The 12112-nt window shown below is 57.4% G+C and overlaps 1 protein-coding gene across 1 annotated transcript; it reads right to left on the bottom strand.

The window, feature by feature from the left end:
* Positions 1–2879: 2879 nt before the first annotated feature.
* Positions 2880–9101, bottom strand: PGGHG (protein-glucosylgalactosylhydroxylysine glucosidase; the record flags this gene model as incomplete). Its single annotated transcript, XM_080694066.1, is given in 16 exon segments — positions 2880–3007; positions 4862–4886; positions 4889–4911; positions 4914–4964; positions 5044–5255; positions 5322–5419; positions 5545–5640; positions 5725–5858; positions 5946–6082; positions 6179–6251; positions 6337–6448; positions 6584–6715; positions 6920–7039; positions 7772–8207; positions 8281–8491; positions 8843–9101. Coding segments are annotated over 16 exon segments (2247 nt in total).
* Positions 9102–12112: the final 3011 nt, after the last annotated feature.

Here is a 12112-nt window from a genome sequence, read left to right on the forward strand (position 1 = left end):
ACTCACCACTGGGCTTTGGCTCCCTCCCCGGTCTGACCCCGAGGCCCCCTGGCCCACCCTGCACACCCAGTGCCAACCCGCTTACCCTAGAGACCTCACCCAAGCCCTGAGGGTCTGACCTCTAACTCCGTCCATTCCCCTCTCTTGCCAGACTGTCCACGATTAAAAGTGCCAAGTTCCAGAAGTGCCTCAGGCTCCCTTCCTGCTGCGGTAGGGGCCGCAGCCGCCCCTGGACTCACCCCACTCCCAGGCTCTGTCTGCTCAGCTGTCCCCAACAGTCCTCTTGGCTCAGCCACGGGGCAGCCTGTGGCTCCAGGGTGGAGGCCCTTGAGTATTTTAGAATGGACTTGGGAACACAGGCCTCTGATCCCTGCTGCCTGTGGTTAGGTAGCCTATGTTCAGAACATGTGTGGGTGTGCCCCTTTTCCACATATGGCCATCCTGCCTGCGTGTGCAAGCGTGTCTGTCCTGCTCCTGCGGGAGGTTTGGGCCTCCCTGGTCTGTCTGTCCGTGCCCTGAGTGCCCCTCAAGTTCTCACAGCTCTCCTGTGGCAATGTCTCCCTTCCATCTGGGGCCCCTGAGTGAACTGGGCCCTATATTCACACTTGGTTACACACCATCTGTGCACACAGATGTCTTATACGCAGGTAGTCACAGCCTCCTTCATCCCCAGCTGTACAGAGAGGCAGGCAGGCAGGCAGGGAGAAAATGGTGGGGGTGACATTTTCTGAGCCCCTATGGGCTGAGTATATGTTCTCATGTCACCCACATTAAGCACCCTTCCCTGCCACACACACCCCTAAACCAGCAGAGCCCCGCTTGAGGGACAGGGAGCTAAATACACACACACACACACACACACACACACACACGCACGCACGCACGCACGCGCACACACACACACACACACACACACACACACACAGGCGGGGGGAGGCCTGCTGACAGGGTGGGCTAATTGTAGGGTTCAATGGCTTGGGTTGAGCGCTCCCCCCAGCGCCCCTTCTCCCCCAGGAAGCCCCTTTGCCTGCCAGTTCTCCCAGGGTTGGAGGTAGGGTCTCTCTACTTGGAGACCCCACACAGCCCCATGCTGTAACACCCCTGCAGCCAGCAGCTGGTGCAGCTAAGCCCCACTGAAAACAGGGTGTGCTGACCTGGGCTGTGGCCTGGGGATGGACTAGCCCGTGTTGGGGCTGTAGACAGGACCAGTCCCACAGTGAACAAGGTCAAGGGCAGCATTTGGACTGCATGGACCAGGATGGACTGTGTGCTGACCCTGAGCCCCAGATTTGGTCCAAGATGGGGTCAGCCCATCTGGGAGCAGAGGCTGGGAGCAGGGGTCAGCTGAGTGTAGCTGGGCATGTATCCCCAGAGGTGGGATCTTTCACCAGCCCCACAAGCAATGATGACCCCAGGGTTGTCTGGCTTGTGCCCAGGGGCTGAAGACAGTGTTGTCCAGCTGCCTGGGGAAGAGTCACCAGCAGCCCTCTGCCCAGAACACCTTGGCAGGCTGAAGGACACTGGCCAGCCATGTACTGGCACACTGCTGCCACTCACCTCGGCCTCACGGCATGAGTCACAGAAGTGGCTACATGGGTGTGCATGCACACAAAGTAATGTCAGGTTCCTTCTGTCCTGCAGGAGCAGGGCCACCTACCGCTCCTTCCTGATGCTGGTGCCCCATCCTAGCTCTGGGGCTGCAAAGATGAGCATCCACTCCTGCAAGGACAGTCCCTGGCCCACTTCCCAGGGAGGTACCTCCTCTCCTCAGCAAACTGACTTGCTGCCCAGGGCTGGTACATTCCAGGCTGGCAGCTGAGGGAGAACCTGGAGGTGCCCAAAGCCCACGACGCTGGCAGCCTTGGTTCCCAGCCAGGCTCTGGCCTGCACTGGGCCTCAGCCCTCCCCTCTGTGGCTGTGGGGTCATGGTGTTGGTTAGGGTTTAGATTTAAAAACCCTCAGACCTGCTGGGTGTAGTGGCATGAGCCTGTAATTTCAGAACATGGAAGACTAAGACAGGAGGATAGCAGGTTCAGGGACAGCCTTGGCAAATGCTGAGACTCTCAGCAACCTAGGGAGACCCTGTTTCAAAAGCAAAAAGCAAAAGGGACTGTAGCTCAAAGCTAGAATGGCCCTGGGTTCCATGCCCAATATCACCAAAGGGAAAAAAAAAAAAAAAGCCAACACTACCACCAACAAAAATCCTTACACCTAATGAGAGACAAGGCCACTCTGTCCTGAGGTACAACTTGGCTAAGCAAGTGTCCCTGGGGGGTGGCCAGGGACATGTTCCCCACCCTGCTGGCTGTTGTAGCAGCTCTCCCTTCTCCCCTCAACCTCTCTACTACCTCCCATGAAGCCCTGGGGCCCTGCTTGGAAGCCAGGACAACATGGGCTGGAATTCCAGAATGGTGAGCAAATAAAATTCCTCGTAAGTCTGGGTGTCAAGCATTCAGGTCACAGTGGCGAGGACGCTCACTAACACGGTGTCCTAGGTCCCTCCGTCTGCACCCCATGACTCCTAAAGCGGTGTCTGTAGGTCCCTCCATCTGCACCCCCATGACTCCTATCATGGTATAAGACCCCCAGGTGCTCACTAAAGCGCTGTCCGTAGGTCCCTCCCATCTGCACTCCATGATTCCTATCATGGTATAAGACCCCCAGGTGCGGGTGCAGAGGCAGCCGGCTCAGGCTGCGTGTGTGCTGGATGGAGGGAAGACGTCAGCAGGCAGAGGGCCTGGGGTGTGGGCGCTTGGGTCCCCAGCTCTCCAGCTGCCCAGACGCCACCGTTGCCTGTGTGAAGCTGTCTGCCTGGCGTCTGCTGTGTGAAGAAGGTGGTCAAGTCTCCACTGGGAGTGGGGGACAGTGGCAGTGTGGAGCTAGGAAGGCAACGCCAACACCAGGGCGTGCTCCCGGCTCCCAGCTTCATGCGGCTGCACCCACAGGTGGAAAGGGAAGGCCAGCTGTCCACAGGGCTCCTCACTTGCAGAGGAAGAAGTGCTGGCATCTTGAGGGGAGGAAAGCTTTCCCCAGCACAGCTTGGTGCGGGGACATGTGCCATCTGGCTGCATCTGGAAGCCTCTGGTCACCTACTGTAAGAGTGCTGTCTGTGAGAAACAGCCCCCTCCCCTTTTAATTGGTGAATTGTAATCATACATTGTGAAAGTACTGAGATGCAGGCTCCTGCTTAAAGGGTTAACAAAGCAACTCTGGTTCCTGAGAAGCAACTTGGAATTGCTGGGAGGCGAGCATGCTTCCTCTAATCAGTGAGCTATGAGTCTTGCCAAATGGCCTTCAAGGTCGGGAAGCAGCACAAGAGTTCTTTGCAAATAATTATAAAACTAAAAGTTGTTTTAAGACTAGTCCTTTGGCTTTACTCACACACAGCTGTTGTTGCTTTAAGATAGCCTTGTAATGTCCAAGATAATTCATCTAAAACCTGTATCCCCTAGAGCCAGCCCCCTCCCCTTATGCCCCTCTCCTTATAGAATTAAGATGTTAGAATGTTCAAATATAAAATTAGTTTAGAGGAAACTTGTAAGTTCATGCTTCTGTTTCGGCTTCTGTAAACTTGCTTGCTTATTCCATACTTAGTTGCTATTAGGATTGTCACTTGAAGTCAGGACTTATCTTGAAGGTTAAAGAAGTTGTTTTCCTTTTTTTCCCTTAAAATAAGTACAAAGCCTGCCTATGTCACATCCTTATCTATAAGCGAGCATCTGGTCTTGACAGCCATGCCTCAAGGCCGCTGGATGACCCTGACATAGGGAGAGAGCATTCTCTGTGGCAGACGGGACATGGGAAATTGACCTTTTGACCCTCTTGCTACTACCTAAATTGTAATGTGCCTTCTGTAAAATCACTGGCTGTGCTTGTTTATCTTGTAAACCTATTGGCTATACCCCACGTGGAAGCCCCTTTTGGGGGCTATAAATGTAGAGCCTGAAGTATGCTCAGGGTCGAGCTCTGACCACATGCTTGCTGTCTGTGAGGTTGAACGCTAGCTCGGCCAGGGGGAAACTTCTGGTAGCTGCTGGGCAATTCCTCTAAAGACAGCCAGGCTTGTGAAGGAGCTTCGACCCTGGCATGCCAGTTTCTGCTGCGCTGCAATAAACTCTGCATGTAATTTACATCCTTTGGTGAGTTCTCCATTATTTGGAGAAGGGGCGACTCTCACACTCTAACACTATCCTGGGGCAGAGGCCCAGGGGCAGAGGCTGGGCAGCGCTTTCAGTGATGGCAGCCTGCCCAGGGCAGACAGGCCCAGGCCTGTGGCCTTGGTCCATGAATGTGTCTCCAGTCCCTGGTGTCCACCTGTCCTGTCCTCTGGTGATGGCACTCCCAGGTTGCCCACCTCATTTTACTGTGTCAGAGGCCATCTGAGTCAGGGCGAGGAGAGCAAGGCCCCACAGCACCCAGCCTGCCTGGCCCTCACGCCGGACACAGAAGCTTCACACCCAACCAGGGTGGGCCATCTTGGGTGAGCCACTGGCCACCCCCACCCAGCTCCTTAAACAGAGGAGCCCAGGCATGAGGGACCAGATGTGAGTGAGGTCTGGGCTCCAGCTGGGGGTGCCAGGGAACGTGCTGGGGGGCAGCAAGATGGGGTGTGGAGGGATGGGGGTGTTAGCATCAGCTCCAGTGCAGAATAGGGGATGCTGCATGCCCCGGGGGGGTCTAGGCTGGGGAGGGGCTGGGCTAGGGGCAGACAGCCTTGGGCTGGGGAGGGTGGTGGGTGCAGGAGGGCCCCGGAGGCATCTCTGAGGCTGCAGTCTGTGGTCTAGGCTCCAGGTGAGGCGCTCAGGGCCGGGAAGGCTTAAAGGTGTCCCAGAGGCTCTGGAGCAGCGCAGGCATCTAATACCTTCAAAGGTTCTCCTGGGAAACTCTGGGAGCTGGAGCTTCCAGATAGCAAGGAAGTGACCTTTGTATCCGGCCAGCTGAGCAGGGAAAGGAGGCCTTGTGTCCTGCAGGGAAAAAGAGGCATCCTGGGGGTGAGGGTACACAGGGGGCACCCTGGCTTCATCTCCCGCTATCCTTACGTACCTGGCAGCAGAGGCAGCTGAGCCTGGGATGGCCATAGCTCTACCTCCAGGAGGGGAGCCCAGGGCCCTGCCTGAGCCGTGACCTCCACTGTCACGGAGTCCTCGGAGATGACGAAGTTGAGCTTGTTACCCAAGTAGGAGAGGCCAGAAACGCGCACCCCGGAGACCCCGGCCGGGCACAAGGGGTCAAAGGTCACGCCGGCCCTGGTGACCCTGCAAGAGGATGAGCCATGTGGGCCGCAGGTGGTAGGTGGCCACCCACCATACCATGGCACTCACCTGAAGCCGGTGCAGCCAAAGAGCACTGCCTGAAGGAAGCCCCCCATGCCCGTCAGGAAGTTCACAGCGCCCGACCCGTCTGTGTTCTCAGTCCACACCTGCAGGAGCAAGGGTGGCCGTGGCAGGACCCCAGAGCTCTGGCCCTCCCAAGGCTGCCAACCCAAGGCTGCCAGGGCCGCGGCCCTGCATGGCCAGCGTGGGGGCCGTGGAGGGCCCGGCTGACCTTGAAGGGCTCCATGGAGTTGGCAAAGCTCCTGTCCAGGAGGGCTCGTGCCCTGGCCGGGTCCTTCAGCTCCATCCAGCCCACAGCAAACATGCTCTGGGTTCAGAGGACACGTGGGGTGAGGCCCACTGCATGGGGGGACTGGGGCCAGCAGGGTTAGACTGCCCCCAGGCTCCTCACCCAGGTCATGGCGGGGCCCTGGGGGGATGTCGCAGCCTCGTAAATCTCCAGGTTTTTTCTGCGGACATCAGGGCTCAGGGGGAAAGGGACGGGGTATCCCAGAAGCACCACGTCAGCCTGTTTCACTTCCTCTCCTGGGGGGTGGGGGGGCGCCAGAGTAGATGCAGTGGGGGTCTTGTGCAGGGAAGAGGGTGCATAAGGGAACTCTGGAGTTAACTCACCAGGCTCATACCCATCAAACTCAGGGTGGAAGTTCAGCTCTGGGTCAAAGGGCACCTTGATCTTATCAGCCACTGCCAGCCACTGGTCAGGGACAGGCTGACCCAGGTCCTCAGCCAGAGTAGCAGCAAAGCGCAGGCTGGAGGAGGAGGTGGGCTTCAGCCCCAGCACCTCTGCCTGGGACTGCCTGCTAGGATGGGCTGGCACAGGCCTGGGGCGGGGTCTCAAGCCTGACCTGGTCTGGACCAGCACATTGGTGTAAACGGAATTGTTGACTCCTGGGTGGTATTCATCGGGGGGCATGACTCCTGGGCACACGGGTCCACATGGTGTTCAGTGCCAGGCCTGCCACTGGAAGCTCCGGGTTCTCAGGAACCTCCCCAGGGCCCTCACCTCTCAGGTGGAACTTCTCCTCCCCAGGGTTCCACTGGACACGGCTGCACCAAAACTCAGCCACGGCACTGACCACGTCCCAGCCCCCAGCCTCCCGGAAGAGCTGTAGGTCCTGGGGGAGGGATGTGGGATGGGGGCTGGACACCAGAAGGTCGCTGTGTATGCCCAGGGCCACCCTCACACAGCTCCCAGGATGCTCCCAGCAGGAGGCTGAAGGGTAGGGTACGGCTACAGCACAGCACCTCACCTGGGTGGTGTGGTAGTACAGCTGGAAGGCTAGTACCACAGCCCCGTTGACATGGATCTCCTGGGTCCCGTAAACTTCCTCAGGGCAGACTTCCAGGCCTGAGCCTGCACTCTCCCAGGCGAACTTGGCTCCCTGTGGGGGGGAGGATGGGGCAGACCCGGACCTGCTCCCGTCCAGCTTGCACAGTGGGGTTGATTCCTCGTGGAAGGGGACAGAGGGCAGTAGGGCAGGGCTCTGGTGCCCAGCATTCCCCACTGTGGGCCAGCTGCCTTTTGACCAGTCCTCACTCTGCTGACAGGGTGAGACCCCGGGAGGTGGCACCCTGGCCCCACTTACCTGGAAGCCCAGCTTCCGGGCGTTCTCCAGAGCCCCACCCAGTGTCCTGATGCGGTACTCAAGAATGGCCCTGGCAGCCTCTGGGTGGAACATCAGGATACTCGGGAACATCCAGAGATCCTGAGAAGACAGTCCTCTTCTGGAGCTGGCTGGGCTCTTTACCCATGTGCCCCTGCCGGGACGTCCAGCCAGGGCACAGCCCACAGGGCAGCTCCCGGCAGCCCCTCCTCCTCTTTCTGGGTTCCTCTTCTGAGGCCCACCCAGATCTACCCAGACCCCTCACCTGCCCCCTCCAGCCCCATCTCCAGCCTAGGGGAGGAGCTCTGTGGGTACCACCCTTTGGCCGCCTGACCTGTCTCCCTGGGCCTCATCCCTAACATAAGCCACAGGGCTGTCTTCCAGAGGTGATGTAGGAGCAGCCCCCGGGCAGTTGAGCTTGATACCTTCTTGCCCAGTGGCCAGCAGGTCCCCCTACTCTATACCCTCAGCTTCTCCCTCCCCCACCCAGCCCCACAGGGAGCCCAGGGCTCTTCCCAGAATCTACTGCTGTCGGCATCGATCCTCAGATGAGAGAATTCCTGGTTGCTGTTGACTCCAGGCCTGGCCCCCCTCTCTAGGAGGCCCCTACCACCTGGAGACCTCTGCCCGCCACGGCCATGCACCCTCAGCTGGGCCTGCACCTCTTGTCCTACTCTCACCTGGCTCACTCCTCCCCCAGACTCCTCCGCCTCCTCCCCAGACACCTCTCCTCCAGAAAACGCCCCCAACTGGCACAGTCCCTGAGCTTCCCCGCAGGACACAGGCAGTGCCCTCGATCCCTCCCATGCAGAGGTGCTACGGAGTGGCGCCTACCTGGTCCCAGAAGACATGGCCCCAGTAGCACTCTTCCTGACTCCCGTTGGGGAGGCCTCCAGGGCTGAGGCCGTGGCAGATGTATCCTGGGGTCCCAGGCTGAGGCAGGGCACTGAGCAGGTAGTAGAGGGACCCCCGAAGGGCCTGGCGCAGGGGCAGGGGTCCCTCCACGTCCAGGCCACAGCCTGCCCACAGCTGGGCCCAGGCCTGGGTGTGGACAGAATATAGAGTGCCTGTGGACTGTAGCTTTTGGGCCTCAAGGAGGCAGGCCCGAGCCTCTGCCTGGCTGCCGCCCACCACAGTTAGGAAGTCCCAGGTCCTGATCTCCTCGCCTTCCCCAAGGGTCAGGGCCGGGGGCACTGGTGTCCACAGCATGTGCACCTCCTGCTGCGGTCCCCCAGGCTGCTCAGGGGTGAGCGTGTGTCCATACAGGTACCTGCAAGAAGGTGGCCCTGCCTTAGGGATGGTTCCCTCTCTGGGTAGCCCACCTGGAACCCAACCCTCCTCACCGCATTCCCTGGAAGTCAGGCCCCAGATGCAGGTCCAGGTCGGGGCTCTCTGGGGAGAAGGCGGAACGCAGCACCACCGTGACAGGCCAGCTCCCGGCAGCCAAGCGAGCAATGCGCACCCTGAAGGCGATGACGTGGGGCAGTGTGCGGTGGGCATAGATGCACTGGGAGGCCTGGAAGCCCGAGCCCTCCAGGGTGTGCAGGAAGGAGCCTGGGGAGGGGCAGAAGGGAAGACGGCCCAAGATGGTGGCAAAGCTCCCAAGGCCACAGACCCACAGCACCACAGGCCCCCTGGGCCGGCAGGGGTCCCAGACTGCTGGCCGTTTCTTCCCACAGTGAGGGGGCCCATCCTCAAGCCCACTGCTCTGTTCTGGAAGCCAAGGCTGCACAGGACCCAGGAGGCGCACCCCTGGGAGGGGAGGGGGCCTGAGAGGTAGCAAGCTTAGGAGGTGGCCTCTTACGGCCTCCTTCCCTTTGCAGGACTTCCAGCGTCAAGTGAGCAGGTGCAGGTTGACTTGCTGTGTCCCCACCCCTTACCAATGGCTGGACAGAGGACAGCTACCTGTGCTGGTGTCCAGGGCGAAGGTCTCCGTCAGTGGCTCTCCTGGCTCTGCAGGGGCCTCCAGCTGCACATTGAGGGGGCTGGGCAGAACTGCCCGGTGCGTGGCCCCCCCAGCGCCATTGTACACACCGCTCACATGCAGGGTGTCATGATACACACGTGTGCCCAGATATGCATTAGTCACAGTGGCAAAGAGCCGAGGGTCACTGGGCAGAGAGCCGGCAGTGAATACATCCGGGTCATCCCAGACACCGTCCATGGGGAGGCGGCCTCGTGGGGTTCCCTGGAGATGGCTGGACTTTGTTCTTCAGGCCACCTGTAAACCCCAGTCCTTCTCAGAACTTGGCTGACTCCCTAGTCAGGGAGGGAGAGTGGGGGCACTGAGGCGCCACCTAGGGGTGAGCCCAGGACAAGGCCTCAACTCTCAGGAATGCTTGAAACCCACGTACGGATTGGTCTCCAGGGAGTCCTGCATTAGAAGCCAGTCCCACCCCGCGGTGTCCCTGCCTGCTCTCCAAGCTGCACCCGCGAAGGGGCTCCTGCCCAGGGAGGAAAGAGGAGGCTGGGTAGGCCCCGCGTCCAGAGAAGGGAGGCGGGACGGCCGGGAGCCCAGGGCTGGAGCGGAAGGAACCTCAGGACTCACCGCAGCCCTCTGGCTCGCTGGACGCCCAAGCTGGGTGCCTACGTCTGTCCCTCAGCTCCCGGGAGGAAGGAGGAAGGCCGCCACGTGACCGGGAAGGCGGGCGGGGCTCCCACTGGGCGGGACGGAGCAAGTGGGCAGCAGCCAGCCCTGGCCTGGGGCCCTGCACGGGTAAGGCTGTGACCTCCCCCATAGTTTCCTGCCTCTCCAGCCGGCTGCTTGACCTCAGTGAGGAGAGGTCTGAAGAAGAGAGGGCTTTCCCGTAACCAGATCCCTCCCTCTCTGCTGCACGGGTCACCTCCTGGCTCTCCCAGCCTGGAGGCCAAGGGTCTCCATCTTCCCGCCGACCCAGGCTCCAGGGCAAGAGCCCTGGACACTTCTGTCCCTGTGGTGCAGGCTTCTTGGTCTGGCCTGAACATCTGCCCATCCTGCCCAGATTCAGCGATCCTGAAATCTGCTCCTCAGGTGCTTGGGTGCCCCCAACCCTGCTTGACTCGTTTCTGGTCACCAGCACCCAATCCCTGGAGTCCTGTGGTCCGCACCTTCCAAGGCTGCACAAGGCCAAGACCTCCTGGATTGGCACAGAGGCTCCCAACTTCTGCTGGAGTTGAGCAAAGCAGCAGCCACCAAGAACATTTAATTAATTAATTAAGCCAGGTGTGGGGGTGCACGCTTGTAATCCCAGCATACGGGAGGCTGAGACAAGAGGATCAGGGTTCGTGGACAGCCTCAGCTGCTTAGTGAGGCCCTTTGTAACTCAGTGAGACCCTGTTTCAAAATAAAGAATAAAAAATAGGGCTGAGCCCGTGCGTGGAGGCACACACTTGTAATCCCCGCACTTGGGAGGCGGAGACAGGAGGATGGTGCAGGTTTGACCTTGCTGGCTTAAGAGACCCTGTTTCCAAATAAAAATATAAAATAGGTCTGGGAGTGTACCCTGGAGAAGTGTCCCCAGTACCACCACCAAAATAATAATGATAATAATAATAATAATAATAATAATAATAATAATTTATGTAGTGGTACTGAGTTGAACCCAGGGACATTTTGACACTGAGCTACACCTTTTTTATTTTGAAACAGGATCTCACTAAATTGCTGAGGGCCTCAGATCTGCAATCCTCCTGTCTCAGCTTCCCAAGTATTGGGTTTACAGGTGTGTGTCACCAGGCCTGGCTGACCAAGAGTGTGCTGGTATTGGGAAATTGCTTTGTTATTAATTTCCAAAATGTAAAATGTAGTCAGGGCCTGGGTACTGTGCAGGCATTCAGGCAGGGGGCTGCAGCTGTTACAGTGCAGAGTTCCCCTCTGTCTTTGCCCTTTGTTCTAATGATTAACCTAAAATAATAATAATAAAGAATAAAGCCCTGCGTGGTGATGCATGCTTGTAATCCCAGCATTTGGAAGGCTGAGACAGGAGGATCGCAGTTTGCAGATAGCCTCAGCTACTACTTAGTGAGGCCCTCTGCAACTCAGTGGGACCTTGTTTCAAAAATAAAAGAAAAAAAAAATAGGGCTGGGTTTGTAGCTCGGAGGTAGAATGCCCCTTGATTTAATCCCCAGCACTGAAAAACAAAAAGAAAAGTGGACAAGCCGGGCGTGGTGGTGTATGCTTGTAATCCCTGAGCTTGGGAGGCTGAGACAGGAGGATCATACAGGTTCAAAGCCAGCCTCAGCTACTGAGTGAGGCTCTCAGCAACTTAGTGAGACCCTGTTTCCAAATAAAATATAAAAAAGGTTTGGGAGTATAACCCAGAGGTAGAAAGCCCCTGGATTCCACCCCCAGTACCACACACACACACACACACACACACACACACACACACACACACACAGTGGACAAAAAGATTAAATGGATTAAATGAACCTCACAGAATTAAGGCCTTTTGTGTATCATGGACACTGTGAAGAGACTGGAGAGGCAACCATGAAGCGGGAGGAATATCTGATAAGGAATTAATATCTAGTCTACCTAAAGAACAAGTCAATAACAGAAACCAAACAACCCGATTTAAAAATGGGCAAAGGAGCCAGGTGTGGTGGTGCACGCTTGTAATCACAGCGCTTGTGAGGCGGAGACAGGAGGATCCCGCAGGTTCGAGGCCAGCCTCAGCTACTTACCTTGTTTCCAATTAAAATATAAAATAGGTCTGGGAGTATAGTCTGAAAAGCCCCTGGGTTCCAGGTTCCACCCCCAGTACAACCAAAAAAAAAAAAAAAAAAAAAAGGCAAAGGACTTGAACAGACACCTCTACAAAGAAGATACACAAATGACCTATGGGCACATGAAAAAATGCCCTCTGTCATCAGTCATTAGGAAAGTGCAAATAAAACCCACAATGAGGCACCACTTCATACCTGCCAGGCTGGCTATTAAAAATAAAAGCTGGGTATGGCGGGACATACCTGTAATCCCAGTACTTGAGAGGCTGAGAGGAGTATTGCAGGCATGCACCACTATGCCTTAGTGATATACCATGACCCTCAGCAAGTTAGCAAGACCCTGTTTCAAGATAAAAATAATAAAATAGAGCTGGAGTATAGCTCAGAGATTCAATCTCTGGTACCCTCCCACATCCACTCTAAACAAGCCAGGTGTATGATGGCGCATGCTTGTAATCCCAATACCT

This window comes from Muscardinus avellanarius (genome assembly GCF_963383645.1).
Source record: "Muscardinus avellanarius genome assembly, chromosome: 1".
Classification (NCBI taxonomy): domain Eukaryota; kingdom Metazoa; phylum Chordata; class Mammalia; order Rodentia; family Gliridae; genus Muscardinus; species Muscardinus avellanarius.